We start from the raw sequence: 17,454 nt of genomic DNA, 5'->3' as shown, positions 1-17,454 counted from the left end.
TTAGGGAGAACAGAACAACAAAAAAATGTATTTGGGAGCTCAGAAATTGTGGTTGAAAGCCCAAGGTCATTTCAGAAGTAATTAATTTATTAAACACTTCAGAAGGTCTTAAATTATGAGGCATTATCCTTCACCAACCTGTAGTGCCTTGGGAAAAAAAACCCCAATATTTATGTAACATCAGTCATTGTTGTTAACGTTTTGTCATGACATCATTATTCATTAACTCACCAGTTTGGCCACATTATCTTCATGGTTTTTCTGTTGTTCAAGTTGATCTAAAGCCTCCCCAACTTGATGCTCCAATGTCATTTTTAAACCAGCAAGCGGAGATTCTAATTCTTGGCAAGTATAAACTTTGGTACCAGTGTACTCTTCAGTTTGACAAATTTGGTTCACCTTAGGTGAAGTCTTTTGTTTAATTGCTTCTACAGTGTCATGGAGACGAAGTTGCCATTTTGTTTCAATGTCATGCATTTCTTGGTCTTTGAGCTAATAAAAAGTTGAAACAAGTTTGAAATTAAAACATCCTCAACAAGATATGCAGTAATAGATATGTAAGCAGTGCCTATTAGTCACTGTATTTCAAAACCAATCAATTCTGAGAAGCATCATTTTCCCTCTCATGTGTAAAGATCATATGGTCCAGTTGAAAGAAGCAGCAGAAAACGGTTCTCTCATTTCCCATCCAAAACATTTCACTCAATTTAGAAAAATAGAATCTAATCATTATTATAACATTGTTTGTGGGATTGTGCTGTGCACAAATGGTTTCTACATTTTCCAACAATATGATAACTATACCTCAGAGTACTTAATTGACCACAAAATAATTTGGAACATTCCTGGAGCCTGAATAACTTTACATAAAGCCAAGCTCTTTTCATCTCCTTCAGGGCTTAGGCATTCCCAATCTCACATTTAATGGATAACTTGCACATTTTTAGTGATTCAGAACAAACACAGTATGGTAATTAAGTAGCACTCCAGTGAAGGTCTGTCATTGATAAACCAACATTTGTGATTTTGCCAAAGTAAAATCTATAGTACATAGAACATAGAACAATACAGCACAGAACAGGCCCTTCGGCCCACGATACTGTGCCGAACTTCTAACCTAGATTAAGTACCCATCCATGTACCTATCCAAATGCCGCTTAAAGGTCGCCAATGATTCCGACTCTACCACTCCCACGGGCAGCGCATTCCATGCCCCCACCACTCTCTGGGTAAAGAACCCACCCCTGACATCTCCCCTATACCTTCCACCCTTCACCTTAAATTTATGTCCCCTTGTAACACTCTGTTGTACCCGGGGAAAAAGTTTCTGACTGTCTACTCTATCTATTCCTCTGATCATCTTATAAACCTCTATCAAGTCACCCCTCATCCTTCGCCGTTCCAATGAGAAAAGGCCGAGAACTCTCAACCTATCCTCGTACGACTTCCTCTCCATGGAATCTTCGTATCATCGTTTATATGTGTGTGTATGTGTATGTGTGTGTGTGTGTGTATGTGTGTGTATAGAACATAGAACATAGAACAATACAGAACAGGCCCTTTGGCCCACGATGTTGTGCCAAACATTTGTCCTAGCTGAAGCACCCATCCATGTACCTATCCAAATGCAGCTTAAAGGTCGCCAATGATTCCGACTCCACCACTCCCACGGGCAGCGCATTCCATGCCCCCACCACTCTCTGGGTAAAGAACCCACCCCTGACATCTCCCCTATACCTTCCACCCTTCACCTTAAATTTATGTCCCCTTGTAACACTCTGTTGTACCCGGGGAAAAAGTTTCTGACTGTCTACTCTATCTATTCCTCTGATCATCTTATAAACCTCTATCAACTCACCCCTCATCCTTCGCCGTTCCAACGAGAAAAGGCCGAGAACTCTCAACCTATCCTCGTACGACTTCCTCTCCATTCCAGGCAACATCCTGGTAAACCTTCTCTGCACCCTCTCCAAAGCTTCCACAGCTTTCCTAAAGTGAGGCGACCAGAACTGCACACAGTACCCCAAATGTGGCCTAACCAAAGTCCTGTACAGCTGCAACATCACTTCACAACTCTTGAATTCAATCCCTCTGCTAATGAACGATAATACTCCATAGGCCATCTTACAAACTCTATCCACCTGAGTGGCAACCTTCAAAGATCTATGTACATAGACCCCAAGATCCCTCTGTTCCTCCACCTGACTAAGAACCCTACCATTAACCCTGTATTCCGCATTCTTATTTGTTCTTCCAAAATGGACAACCTCACACGTGGCAGGGTTGAACTCCATCTGCCACTCCTCAGCCCAGCTCTGCATCATATCTAAGTCCCTCTGCAGCCGACAACAGCCCTCCTCACTGTCCACAACTCCACCTATCTTCGTATCATCTGACAAGACAAGAAGATCTCAAGGGGTCTTGCCACAGAGATATCAGAACGCATAGTAAACAGTATACAGTGAGGCAGCCTCAAAGACTAGAAAATAACTGTTGGGGATGGGTTGAAATTATGCAGTGGGTGACTCATTCGTAGTCGTCCAATTTAGGGAAAATAAATTGTGCCATACAAACCTTGAGTTATTGACTGTTTATTCGTGAGCTCACGGGAAGATTCAAGTCGACCTAATGGTCACAAGTTTCAGGTCCCTTCTGGCTATCCTGTATCCCTCCACTGCTCTGTCTGAATCCTGTTTCCTCAACCTTATGTAAGCCTCCTTCTTCCTCTTTACCAGACATTCAACCTCTCTACATTAGATTAGATTCCCTACAGTGTGGAAACAGGCCCTTTGGCCCAACCAGTCCACACCGACCCTCCAAAGAGTAACCCACCCAGACCCATTTCCTTCTAACTAATGCATCTAACACTATAGGCAATTTAGAATGGCCAATTCACCTGACCTGCACATCTTTGGACTGTGGGAGGAAACCGGAGCACCCGGAGGAAACCCACGCAGACACAGGGAGAATGCGCAAACTCCGCACAGACAGTCGCCCGAGGCTGGAATCAAACCTGGGACTCTGGCACTGTGAGGCAGCAGTGCTAACCACTGAGCCACTATGCCGCCCTATTGAAACTAACTTCCTGTAGTGGGGAGATAGAACAATTAATTTACAAGAAGCAAAATTGCAAACACAAAGCAATATGATAATTGTCAGAATTTAAAGTCAACATAACACCACTAGTGCCATATCAGTACACAGAAGTATTTTCTATTTCCTTATGTGCATGAAGCTAAGAATAAATCTGTAAGGTCTTCAATAATAATTTGTTGACTACAGCAAAGGATCCGCACAGCACTACGTTTTAACTTTTACTATTAGCAAGATAAATGATCACCTTTTGTTGTTCCTCTTGCCAATGTGTTTTGGCCAACGCAACACGCTTCTCAACTTGTTGCTCAATATCAGTTTCTTTTTCCACCATCCATTGGTTTTTTGCAGCTACCATCAGAGTTTCATGCTTTTCTTCCAGTTCAACCTGAAGCTCTCTCAAACGCTCTTTCATTTCTTCAGAAAAGGCCTTTTTCATCTGAAAAGTCAAAGTTTACACTTTAAGCACTATAAATATAACTGCATTCTGGATATAGTAAAGAGTAAATATATGTTTTCCTAAAAGCAGTGGTTTACTTGAGAATAGAAAAAGCCCTTAAAACATGTCTAAAAGCTTTTACTGTTTGAAGGTATGACTGTATGACATGTTTGCTGTGCCTCATAAATTCTACTTTTTGTTTTGCAACACTAAAACAACTGCCATAATGCTGAAATGGGATATTTATATTTCTCATAGCAGACATAATTCATTTGAAGACATAACAATTGAAATTGTAGACAAGGAATCAAGAGAAGCAGTGAAGGTAGTTCCCTGAGATCTACGCTGAATGTCATGTGCTGCTATATGCACATCCTCAATCTCTCTCCATCAGCACCACCTCATATTTTCTCAAAGCTGTCCTGCCATCCAGTTTGACTTCATTCTTTCGATTTATTCAATGTTTTAACAATAACCTTTTTCTCTTCCTTTCAGACACTAAGGAACAAAGGTTGCAGCAACTCTAAGGTACCCATGCCCCTCTGGAAACTTCCTCCCTATCTCTCTGACTCCATTCCTTCTCCAAACCACACCTTGTCAGGTATTTACTGCACTTCGTGACTGTTCACACTCAGATGCTGAATTTTCAGTACTCAAAGGACTGAGTCTCATTCATTTGCGCTCCCACTGCAATGAATTGTGGACATGACATGACATCAAACTCTTGACAAGAGTCCGTTCCCTGCCCCAGAGACCTTGTCACCCTCCTCCAACACTCTCCTTCCACCTGGACTCTCTTTATACTCTCGTACTTGCCCTCAACCAATTGTCGATGTGACATTGGTTTCCTTAATTTCTCTACTCTCCTCACTTATTCTCCCTGCTAATCCCATACAGCTCACATCTACCTTCCTCCCAAAATCCACAAACAGAATTGCTCTGGGACAGACCCACTGTTTCTCTGTCTCTCCTGCACATAACTTACTTCTTCTTAGCTGATTTTGATTTTTTTTCTCCTGGTCCAGTTCCTTCCCCCTTACACCTGCAATTTTTCTGATGCTTTATATCAGTTTTAAAACGTCCAGCTTACAGACACCAGCCAACTCCTCTTCACCATCCTTCTACATGTCCATTCCCCATCAGGATGGTGTTGGGGCTCTCCGTTTCTTCCTCAAACGGCAGCCTGAACTGTCGCCATCCACCATCATCCTCCTTCACCTTAAGCATGTCCACACTTTGAACAATATCTACTTTGACTCCTTGCACTTTCTGCAGGAAGCCTAAGACATATTAAACTTTTTTTCCTCAAGCAAGGATTCCCTACAACCTTGACTAACAGGGCCCTTACCCACATCCAACACATTTTCTGCACTTCTGCCCTCATTCTTTTCCTTCTCTACAACAATGAATAAGATGCCCCTTGTCCTTACTTTTTACCTTGCCAGCATCTGCATCCTTCCATTTCGTAACCTCCACCAAAACATCACTGCTAGACACTTATTCCCCACTCCTCCCTTGTCAGCATTCTGCAGAGACTGTTCCCTCTTGGGAAATTCTGGTCCACTCCTCATTCACTCGCAATACCTCCTCACACTACCTTCCCATGCAATCAAAGAAGGTGCAACTCTTGCCAGTTTACTTGCTCACTCCTCACCAAAGGCCTCAGGCAAAGCAGCAATTTATCTACAGTTCATTCAACTGGTCTACTGCATTGATTGTCACAATGTGGTCTGCTTCATACTGAGGAGACTAAATGACCACTTTGACTATAAGTGACACTTTGCGGAGCACCTACATCTGTCTGCAAAAATGACCCGAAGCTTCCAGCTGTTTGCCACTTTAATACACCATCGTGTTTCCATGCTGAAATTTCTATCTTAGGGAACAGCCTCGTTTTCCAACGAATCTCAATGCAACCTGGAGGAACAATACCTCATCTTCTGTTTGAGCACACTACAAACTTCAGAATGTTAAGTATTGAGTTTAACAATCTCAGAGCCTGAGGACCCTCTTTCTTGTCCATCACCTAACCCACTACCCCAGGTCCTGTCATGAAATGGGTCAATACAGTCAATCAATTCACAGCAACTCATTGTGACCATTATCATCTATCTAGCTTCTCTTTTGCCCTGGCCTACTATCAACACTTCTTTTGCCTGCCTATCCGTTTTTCTGTCTTGTCATGCTGCTCCTTTAACAAGGTTATGTGGTTCTTGGGTTTTTTTCCCAGAGAGATCATAAAAGACACAGACTTCGAAAAATCTAAGTTTGAAGGGTTTTAAGGCCAATTTGATTATAGCAAACAGATACTGCCTCAGGCAAAAAGCTTTTAAGTTTAAAAAAATTGTACAATGAAAGGGGAGCGGCCAGTTCTCCCAGCTCAGCTTTTCTCTGGTTTAATTTGGTTTTGGGCAGTTTGCCTATTCACTGAAATCAGTTAAGTAGAGTTTAAAAAGCGGCTGGATTCAAAGAAGCAGGCTGAGGCTGATCCTCCATTCTCTCTCTGACATTTCTCCTGTGTTTGATTTTACATTTTGTGCCAAGGAGTGTTTATGGGAATTGTGGGTTCCCATAATTGTGGCAAGTATTTGGAACAGCATCATTAGGTTGGGATGATCTGTTGGGTTTTCAGATAGGTTAAGTTATTTGGTATTCTGTTCTCTTTTGTTTGTATTTCATTTGGTAATCTTGTAAATTAACTCTGTTTTGTTTAAAACTACATGTTTGACCAACTATATTGCCCTCTGGATATCTGCATTACACCTGCTTAAAACTACTAGCAAAGTTAGGGTCTAGGCTACTTTCTTGAAATGCTTTTAGTTGGTCTAGTCTGATCCATAACACTCTCTCTGGGCACTCTCTCCATCATTCTTTCCCCTGCCATCCCCCATCATCAGCTTAAATACCTTATCCTAGCTGCTTCAATTTCTGAAGGAGGATCACAGGATTTGAAATGTTAACTGTTTTCTCTCTACAGACCCATGTGCATTTCCACCATTTTCTGTGCCTATTTCAGATTTCCACCATGCACAGTATTTTGCTTTTGTGGTACCTCTCCAAATTAATTTTGTTTGGGATCCTAACGCAAACAAAACTGAATTGAATTTGAATTCATATTAAAAAGATCAAAAGGACAGAACTGTAACTAACAACAATAACTAGTCAGTCAATCTGTGACTCTATTTAACCTACTGACTTTTTTTGATTTGTGGTCATTGTTGGAATATAAATCCAACAACGAAACAGGAACAGGGATTTAAGAACATGCAAAACTTTCTTGATGAGCCAGCCAATTTCCAAATAGTGTTGATTCAGGAGGAAAAAAAATTGAAAATAGTCACCTGATCAAACACCATAAAAGACACTATTACCACTTCATGATCACAAAGCACAAGCCTTGTACAATATATGCCTTTCAAATATAAAAATCTGGGACTCATTAGAACAGTCAGTCACAAGACAAAGTAATCAGGCCAATACCTGATTTCACATTCAAAATTCTACCAGTGTTAGAAGATTATTGCAAGGTTTGTACAGTACAAACAGAAGTAGGTCATTCAAACTGTAGAAGCAGTCCTTCAATGAGAATGATTGAATACTTCAATGGTTTTTTTGCTCACCCCATCCCCCTATGCCACTGTAACCAGAAATTAATCGCTACCTTAGTATATTCAAAGACCGAGCCTTCACTGTCCTCTGTAAACAGAATCCCAAAGGCACACAATCCTCCAAGTAAAATAATTTCTCCTCATCTCGGCCAAAGAAGCATCCCTTTTATTCTTAAACTGTGCTCCCTAGTTTTAGACTAAACAAACAGGGGAAACATCTTAAGTGCATCCACCCATAAAGGGTCCATCCCTTCAAATATTTGTAAATTTAAATGAGATCTCCTCTCATTCTTTAAGACTCTAGAGAATAAAGGCCCAGTCTGCCCACCATTCCGGGAGCAAATATGGTGAATTTTCATCACATTCATTCTCTGGGAATAATATCTTTCCTGAGATAAGGGGACCAAAACTGCATATAGTACTCCAGGTGCTGTGTAACCAAGCACCCATGTTTTTGTAATGGTAGTTAGATCATATCTATTTATCTTTATTCGTGCCTTTAGATAATCTATTTTGTTGTAAATGCTGCATACATTCAGTTCGAACGTACTTAACTTTATAATTTTGACATCATTCTGCTTTGAAACATACTCAGCCTTGTTTCTCCGGTCTTATTGTCTCCCCAGCATCTTTAGGACTTCTTGTTACAACTTTACTTCTTTCCAAGTTGGGTCACCACTCAGGTACCAACCCCCCTAACAAGCTTGCTTAACCCTGACAGCACTAGCAAGGATATCAGTCCCAGTTCCAAAGGTAAACTTGCCAACTTGTCAAGGTTCCTCTTGCCCCAGAACCAGTCACAATTCCTCAAAAATCTGATGCCCTCCTTCCTACACTAGTTCTCCAGCCATTTATTCAAACAACCTTCCTGTTCTTTTGTTCACTAAAGCATATTACTTGGAGTAATCCTAAGATCACTTTTTTGAGATTTTCTTACATTCTTGACATGTGTCTTCAGGAATTCATCCGTCTAGTATCATGGACATAGGTAGGTAACGTGGACCATGCCTTCTGGCTGATCTTCCAGAAGTTAGTATTGCAGTTGCTCCATGACATCCTCAATTCTGGCGCCAGAGAGGCAACATACCATCCACGAGTCCTGTTTATTGTCACACAAACACCTGTCTACTCGCTTGACTATGGAACTTCCAATGATTATCCCTCTTCCATTTTCCTCCTGCCCTGTACATCTGAGGCACCGTATTGTCACGGACTTGACACTAGTTGCACTCCCATGAGGAACCATCACCCTCACCAGTTTCCAAATAGCAAGCATGATAAACTCAAGGAGCTCCTGCAATATCTGCCTGGTATTCTTAGACTGTCTGGCAGTCACCCATTCCTTCTCTACCTGTATGTCTTAAATCTGCAGTGTGACCAATTTCCTGTTCATGCTATCCACACAGCTCTGTACTTTGAGGAAGCATAACAGTGACTCCAGTCGATATTCAATTTCTGATCCCAGACCTCAAGCTTGTGAAACCAATAATACATTTTATATATATATTAGTCTTAGACACATAGTTTGTCCATGATTTAACACATACCACAGTATGTATACCTCACCAGGCCCTTCTGAACTGCCTTCTTATAACTCTTAAAAACTATTTGTTACCCTTAGAATAAGTATAGACTTACTATTAAAGCTTAACAAGTTATTTCTCAGAAAAAAAAGAGAAAAAAAAAACTAGAAGTACAACCTAATCAGTTGCTTTCTCTATATTTATGATGCCACACCACCATTGTCTTAGTGCAGGTAGGCATCCCGATCTGAATTTTATTTCTTCACCTGTTCACTCTGCATTTTGGAGACAGACCTTAGTTAAAGCAGCTCTGTTCCCTCTGCCCTGAATTCTCACTTTGCTCTAATTTCCAGTTACTCATTGTTTCAATCTCACAAACAAAATCTCTCTCCTTCTGACTGAGCACTTTGAATGCGTCCTTATATAGGTAACTCTAATGAATCACTTGTTTTTCCCGAATGACCTGCCACAGTTTTTTGATAAATAACTATCAGATAACTATAATTTAACAGGCTAGTTTAATTAGCCTGTTAAACTAGGCTATTTTAACTCTTTTAAAGACTATTGTATCTAGGTCCGATTCTAACATTTACTCTTGACTTAAACTTGTAAGATTTACCAGTTGAATTCTCACTTTGTCCCAAATTTCCAGTTATTCACTCCGATGAGGTCTCCTTCACTCTGACTATGCATATGTAAATTGCAAAAGTAGTTATAACATAAGAACATAGGAACTAGGAGCAGGAGTATGCCATCCGGCCCTTTCAGCCTGCTCTGCCATTCAATAAGATCATGGCTGGTCTTTTCGTGGCCTCAGCTCCATTTTCCACCCTCTCACTCTAACCCTCAATTCCTTTACTATTCAAGCATAGGAAGTACAAGATTAAGAATATTATGCAACATCATCTCAAGTTTCAAAATGAATAGTCAGTTTATGATTTTCAATCCTGAATTATGATATTGAAAAAAGTTCATTGAACAAAATTTCCTTTTCCATATTAGGTACTAACTTCCTGTTCAGTTGTTATCAGCTTGAGGGACATTTCTTCCCTTAATTTGCTTTCCAAGGAGTCCTTTTCTTTACAGATGGTAATGTAGCACTCCTGCACTCCAGACATCTCATTGTTCAGTTGTTCCAGGTGATTACTAGTGCATAAAAAAGATATAGAATAGAAAAAGAATGTGTCCAAAAAATATAAAATTCAATCATATTCAACTGTTGGATAAACAAGATATCATTTCATCAGTAATATAACTAGCCATGTAAATATCAGTGTTTATTATATCATGCATGAACATTCATATTTGCTCATTTGAATATATTATTTGTCTGTTTCTCTGCTTTTCCATGTGCTTGTTAAATTGAATTCTGAGCAGCAAATTAAAAAGTGCAGCATAGTGATTTCAGTACTCCTAATTGGGTGGCATGTGAGTTTGTAAAAACATAAAAATCAGGGAACAATACATGTCCTTTTGATCACTGAGCCCTTTGATTTCTTGGTTAAAATCATTTTATAAAGTACATTTCCCTATATTGAGAATACATGAAGTATTTTCTGCGAAATCAACCTATGCAACTAAAATGTTACTGTAGCTATGTTAGTAAAATCTACTATTCAACATTGTTCACTTTCATTAACAGATATTTGATCAAGTCTGAATTCAAATTAGAAATATCTCTGTAAAGTCTTTGCCTATCACACACTCACTTTACTTGCATGATCTGCTGTTTATAGAACTGAGTCAGCTGTGTTTTCTCCAATTCATGCTGTTCCTGCAACTCCTGCTGAAGTCGACATTTGGAATCCTCATGATGTTGCTGATGAATTCGCTCACATCTGCAATGGTATATCAAACAAAGAAAAATGCAAAGTAATTCTTTGTCCCGCTTATAAAACAAAGATTTTAATGCATTTAACTCTTGCACAAATTATCTTGAGCTTTTTTAACTGATTTGAAGTTCAATAAGTATGAGAGCCTGAATCAACAAATATTTTTGCATCGTTGACTGATGCCTACTTTATTCAACTAATGGCTATACACTGTACCTGTCAAGTGCCTCTTGCTTATCCTTGTCAAAGTCTTGAATCATCTGCCGCATCTCATTGTACAACTCCTGGTTTGCTTCTTTAAATTGCTTCTCACTATGAATTAGTTTTTCAATCTGCTGCTGTTTATCCTACAGAAGTAAACAGGTATTTGTTTTAAAGAAGGATTAAATCAAGAAATGCAATCGTTTATTGTGTATCCATTAAAAATTTACACTGAGCTGCAATTAAATTTTTACCTCAGTTTCTTTGCGTAGAGCCTGGGTCTCACATCGCAACTTTTCAACTTCTTCTTGAAGAGCCTTTCCAAAGGTGGATGAGCAGGATCCTACCGCTTCTAGCTGCTTTTCCAAAGTGCTGGCTCGGACCTGAATGCGTACAATTAAGTTCCGTTATATAGCTTTGAGTATTCTAAAAGCAACTGGTTTGGTGAATACCAAATGAAAAATAAAGACTTAATCTACTTATTTCACAGACATGCTTCCATTCTACATTTCATCAACAATAGCTAGCTGATGTCACACAATCATAAGACAAAAAGAGACTGATTGAACTTCTGCTAATGGAAACATTCCACACCGCCAAAACAAATATGAAGCTAAAAATTATAGAAAAGAAAACCCGAAATTCAAGAATGATTGACAGCAAAATTAAGAAAAGCAATTCAAAATAATCAGGAATCAATTTTTTTAAATGAAAAGCACACAAAGTACAAATAGCTATCCCTTTCTCTTAGACTGGGATCAAGAATGACTTTGCTTGTGGAGTACTGAGATGGCATTTAAGTCCAATGCATAATCTGCAGTCTCTGCCACAAGTGGTGGTGGTGCCTCGAGGGTCAGGTAGATGAGTTGTTACAAGATTTGTGTGCTCTCTCCAATGTCTTAACTTCACTTGCGTTGACAAAGACCCTGGTGCATCCAGAATGAGCCTGCTCCATCTTGATCAGTTATAAGTCGGGGACTCCCAGCTGTCAGAAAGGATGTTTGACTTCTTCGGAAATTCTTTGAGGACATTTCTAAAGAATTTCTATCATCTGCACAGCAGTCTCCTGCCACACCCAACATACTTCTAAACGTAAAAGAAAATGGATGCAGGTTTGCTCGATGAGCTGGAAGGTTCGGTTTCAGACGTTTCGTCACCATACTAGGTAACATCAGTGAGCTTCCAGATAAAGCACTGGTGGTATGGCCTGCTTTTTATTTATGTGTTTAGGTTTCCTTGGGTTGGTGATGTTATTCCATGTGGTGATGTCATGTCCTTTTTTTTCAGGGGTGGTAAATGGGATCCACAACACCCACAAACAAAGCTGAATTAGAACATTATTTCCATGAGCCACCACACACTGCAGCACAGAGGAGCTACGAAGAGCAGAGGAAAATCACTTATACAATGTATTCAAAAAGAATGGGTGCCCAAAGAACACAGTTCACCGATTTCTCAGCAACAAACCTAAACAAGCAGACAAAACACGTCCAGAAACCCTAGCCACGCTCCCCTACATCAAAGACATCTCAGAAATGAATGCCAGACTACTCAGACCTCTTGGCATCATGGTAGCCCACAAACCCAACAACACAATAAAACAGCAGCTAATGAACTTGAAGGACCCTATACAGCCAACAAGCAAAACTAATGTAGTTTACACAAAATACCTTGCAAGAACTGTAACAAATACTACATTGGACAAACAGGCAGAAAACTAGCCACCAGAATAAATGACTGATGATGTTATCTAGTATGGTGACAAAACTGAACCTGAACCTTTCTGAAACTGAACCTTCCAGCTCAGTGAGCAAACCTACATCCAGAACCTCAACCTGAGCTACAAATCTTCTCAAAACCTGGTAAAAGAAAATCCCAAAGCACTAAAAATGTATTCAATTGGATAGCAAAGTTAGGAAGACCTTTCTAAAAGGTGTAGAGAAAATTGGAATGCAGGATTTAAAGAGGGACTCGCAGAGTGTAGGACCATGATGCTGACAATGTCAACACGAAGGAGATGTTCAGAATAGCATTCCTGGACAGGACAAAGTGTTCAAGGAAATTGCAGTGTCAGAGGTACAAGCTGATTTGTGCACAGTTATTTTAAATTTACTACAATGGAGAATCAACAGCCATGTGACAATAAAAATGATCAAGATTAATATTAGATAGAAATGGGCAAAACAGTTTGAATAATTTGAAATTCATAAAGGATGAAGACTGCAGTTAACAAGGAGTCTCAATGTGTTAAAATTTTGCAAGCACTGGGTATCTGAACATGGTCCGTATACTGCCTATTGTGAACAGACAAATTTCACTATAATGCGTATTAGTGATACAATTAATTGTAGGGTCCTGGGGAGTACTGCCGAACAAAGAGACCTAGGGATGAAGGTGCAGAATTTTGATTCTGTTAATGAAACAACAGTGATACACCAAGGTCATTACGGTGAGTGGCTTGGAGGTGAACATGCAGGTGGTGGCGTTCCCATATAGTTGCTACTCCCATCCTTCCAGATGGTAATGGCTATGAGTTTAGATGGTGCTTTTTAAGAAGCTTTGATGAATTTTTGCAATGCATCTTAAAGATGGCACATTGCTGCTGAATGTTGGTGAAGCATTCAATTGATGTTTCTGGATGTGGTGCCAATCAAATGGGCTACTTAGTTCTGGATAGTGTCAAGCTTGAGTGTTGGAGCTGCACCCATTCAGGTAACCGTTGTTTAGTCGCACAGGTCATGCTTCCACAAATCAAAACAATGAGAAACGTCAAATGTGAATCTAAGATTGGTCAGCACCTGCTGTATAATCTAGAAAATGAATGAATCTTAAATTACCTCGAAGAATATCTATAGGGCTCATGAGGTAGCTCATGTAAATACACTAGCAAGCGTATATGTAGGACCCAGTCCTCTGAAAACAGGATGAACGAATCCAGGCATTAGACATTTTGTTTAAGTTGAAACTTAAACCAGACTCCTTGAAAAATTCAATGCTAAATGTGACTAAGAGACTAAATCCATCGAGGACATCTATTTGCTTCAAAGTACAATTGTTGAAATATTATAAGACATGCCAGACTACTCCGACCTCATGGCATCATGGTAGCCCACAAACCCATCAATACACTAAAACAGCAGCTAATGAACTTGAAGGATCCTATATAGCCAACAAGCAAAACTAATGTCATTTACACAAAATACCTTGCAAGAACTGTAACAAACACTACATTGGACAAACAGGCAGAAACTAGTTGACACAGTATGGTAATATCTTTATAATGTCCAGTGGACTGAAGCATTAAATTTTGCTCATAATGGTGTTAGAAGTAGATCACTTAAACTACATGCATAAGCATTCATTTTTAATACTTTTTTTAAAATCAAATATTACATGTTGAGAAAAGAAGCAATCATACAACCAACCTCATGGCTTCTTGCCATTTTTTCAGCATTTTGTAACTGCTCCTTAATCTCAGTTATTTGCTTTTGACTTTCTTTACTTTCATGCTGAAGCTGAGTCACTTGATGACGTTTTGTTCTGAGGCTGCTGAGCGATCGCTCCAGTTCAGACTTCAGTTCCATTATTATCTCATCCTTAGACATCTTAGCTGAGCCATCTTGCTGTATGGAGCTTATAGAAGCAGATAAAAAAGGGTAAATTTAAAAAAAACACACTTGAGTATCTTGCTTAGCCTTGCCCAAAACTTTTATAGTTGAAGACTTGTACCTTTGTTTTATTATTTATCTCAGTCTTGATTGAAACTATTTACATAATGGTTATTGGAATGCAGGTCACCCACAATAAAATAGGTCTGTTTTAAACATGCTGATTCTCACTTTTGCAAGTTAATAGCAAGGACTGCCCATTAATGACTTACTGTCACACATTCTGTTTAGTGCAAGCCTGAACAGAAAGGGTAAGGTGTAAAATTTGACAGTTCTTATAAACAAGAATGAGGACTGTGATATGCATGTTTGATACTTCCAATGCTGTCAACACTCCAAAACTCTGTTGACTACTTTATTTTATAGTTATTTTATAGCTACCACATCCAGCCAAGGCTAAATATAGTGACAATTGGCTGTATACCTCAGTAGAAGACCCAAGTTTGAGAGAAGTCGGCACCCTCTTAAACAAGGAGATGGATTCTCGTGCAGCTGGTTCTATAACAGTCAGTGTAAGAGAAGCCAAATAGGATGAAGAGTGGACTATGGGGCAAGGGGAGAGTGTATACTCGAAGATTGTCTGACATTTTCCTGAGCTTTAGTGGGGAGGAAGAGATCCATTCGGGGATCAGGGGACTCTCAACACAATTCTGCAAAGGCACTGGAACCAGAAAGCCATGACAGCTGATGCTAGAGTTGAGCTTCAGCGAACTGGAAATAGTGCCATAAAAACTCGATGATCTCACAAGAGTTGTCAATGTCAGTGAAAACATCTGCAAATGCTACATTCTTCCAAGTGTGCAACAAGCCTTCAAATATTAAAAACCATGAATTACACCCTATATTCATAGCTTTATTTCTTAGAGATGTTGCAAGCTTATACTACACTGCGCAACTTTCACACATTGCCATATTTAACCATGACAGCGATGACATCCAAATAAATGGACTGCACAATGCTTACAGATAAAGAATTCTCTCTCACAAGGAAATATGGCAAATAACAAGCAGCAGCAGAATCTCATCAACAAGACAGAAGTGTGGATTACCCCAGAGAGAAGGGTTTATTTTAAACCATCACTGGAATAACACTATGGAGGCAGTGCCAAACAAAAAGGAAGGAGGAAGCATTGCAACCAAAGGTATTAACATTTTTTACACTAATTGTTTTTCTTACATCTTACTTCTTTTATTATTTTGGAAAAAATGATTTGTTCGTTGGATGTGTCTGCCATTTATAATCCACCCCCCCAAGTGCTTTTGAGAAGTTGACGATGGACTACTTTGAGAAAAAACAACAGTTCATATTGTTTAGATGCAGTGCTGATCATTAGAGAGTTCCCAAAGTTTAATACAGTATTCATAAGGGATATATACCACACATCCAAATCAAAATAACATTATTTGGATGGAAATTTGAGAGTAGGGAGTTTCATGTGCTGGCATGTCCTTCTAGATGCCACTGTTGAAAAAGCTTTGGCAAATTGTTGTAGCGCATTTTGTGGGCGTTACACATTATAACCACATTACTCAACTAGAATAAGTGTAATGTTGAAGGTGATGGATTAAATGCCTATCAAGTGAACTGGATAATGTAGTGTTGTTGGAATTCTCATCCAGTCAAATGGACAGCACAGCAGTACACTCATGATGTGTATTTTGTAGGTTGTGAAAAAACATTTAGAAAATCACTTGCTGCAGAATACCCAGCATTTTGTCCAGTCGTGTAACAGGCTAGTGACGGCATCCAGGATGCTGCTTGCATGGGCGATTCATGGTTTATAATTCAGTTTGTATATTAAGCATAGATGGTTAGATTCTTGTTGGAGCTGGTCATTCATGCCATAGAAATGCTAAACAATGTTATTTGCCATGTATCAGCCCAGACCTGTAAGTTGTCCATATGAATTTCATTAATGGAGCATTTCACTGATTGTAAAGGTGACAACACGACGACTGTAAAATACAAGTTAAAATGCCAAACTAAATTACTGATGAATGCATCTCCAAAATAGTAGACAGCTAAGTTCAGTAATCATCACATCATTTATATAAATCCGTAAGTAAAAAAAACTAAGCATTTTGCAAGATACCACCTAGAAACAGATTTAAAAGATGAAAGACTGCAACTAGCACTTAACAATTCCATGACTGCACATTAATTTCAGAATCTACCTTTGGAACCTGGGAGCTTTCCATTTCCCATTCTTAATACCAAGATCCATGTAGGAATCTGATAACGGAAGTTCTAATTCTTCTACCATGTCTTTAGTAAGAACATTAATCTTCACAGCGGATTCATAAAAAGTAATCTGTTCCTTCAAGTCAGCCAGTTCTTCCTGAAAAAAAATGAAAATAAAAGTTATGATTTCAATTCACGCAAATTTGAGGGACAAAACTCTCACTTCGCTTTCAAAGGTATAACTTGGGTACAATGGAAGGACACAAGTCCAAAAGTAGGGAAAAGCAAACAGCTAATTAAATTTGGCAAGTTTCAACACAAGAACATAAACATCTCAAAATAGTAAAAATTACTTCTGGAGAAGAGATTTGCAAAAGATTCCTGTAAACAAGAATAGTGTGTTCCTGTCAAAGTAGAGTCCAGTGAGCTCTTCAATTAAATGCACTTTATTTCTTTGAATGAACTTGAACAACAATTGGGATACTAGTTTTTAAAATGTTGTTCCTTTCCTTATGTTTCAGGAAGTATAACACATTTCCTCAAAATCATTTCAAGTGCTCTTGACTTCTTCCTTCTTCTTGAAATTTCATTCTATTTGAAATCTATTCTATCCATGTAAATACAAGAGCAGATCAGAGGTTAGGTATCCTACAATGAAAACTCAACTCTTCATTTCCCAAAGGCCCATCTTCTACAAGTCACAAGATTGATATGTAATGGAGTACTTTCCACTTGCCTTGACCAATGCAGCTCCAATAATGCTCAGAAGGTTTGACACCTTCCAGGACAAAACAGCTCACTTGATTGGCACCACTCAACACTTTCACTCCCTACATCACCGGTGCACAGTAGCACTGTAGAAATTCACCAAAATTCTTAGATTGCACTTTCCAAACCCATGAGCCATC

General features: G+C 39.2%; 1 protein-coding gene across 1 annotated transcript in view; it reads right to left on the bottom strand.

Annotated features, from left to right (window-relative positions):
* cep152 (centrosomal protein 152) overlaps positions 1-17,454 on the bottom strand; it is a 49,832-nt gene that overhangs the window by 13,810 nt on the left and 18,568 nt on the right. The window contains exons 8-15 of the mRNA XM_043677063.1: positions 16,540-16,703; positions 14,122-14,329; positions 10,951-11,079; positions 10,712-10,842; positions 10,373-10,501; positions 9,674-9,809; positions 3,341-3,532; positions 232-492 (exon numbers count right to left, since the gene is read on the bottom strand). Coding sequence (XP_043532998.1) covers positions 232-492; positions 3,341-3,532; positions 9,674-9,809; positions 10,373-10,501; positions 10,712-10,842; positions 10,951-11,079; positions 14,122-14,329; positions 16,540-16,703 — 1,350 coding nt within the window. The remainder of the gene's footprint in view (positions 1-231; positions 493-3,340; positions 3,533-9,673; positions 9,810-10,372; positions 10,502-10,711; positions 10,843-10,950; positions 11,080-14,121; positions 14,330-16,539; positions 16,704-17,454) is intronic.

The sequence above is a fragment of the Chiloscyllium plagiosum genome, chromosome 36 (assembly GCF_004010195.1).
Source record: "Chiloscyllium plagiosum isolate BGI_BamShark_2017 chromosome 36, ASM401019v2, whole genome shotgun sequence".
Lineage (NCBI taxonomy): Eukaryota > Metazoa > Chordata > Chondrichthyes > Orectolobiformes > Hemiscylliidae > Chiloscyllium > Chiloscyllium plagiosum.
This window is presented reverse-complemented; position numbering and strand designations above follow the sequence as displayed.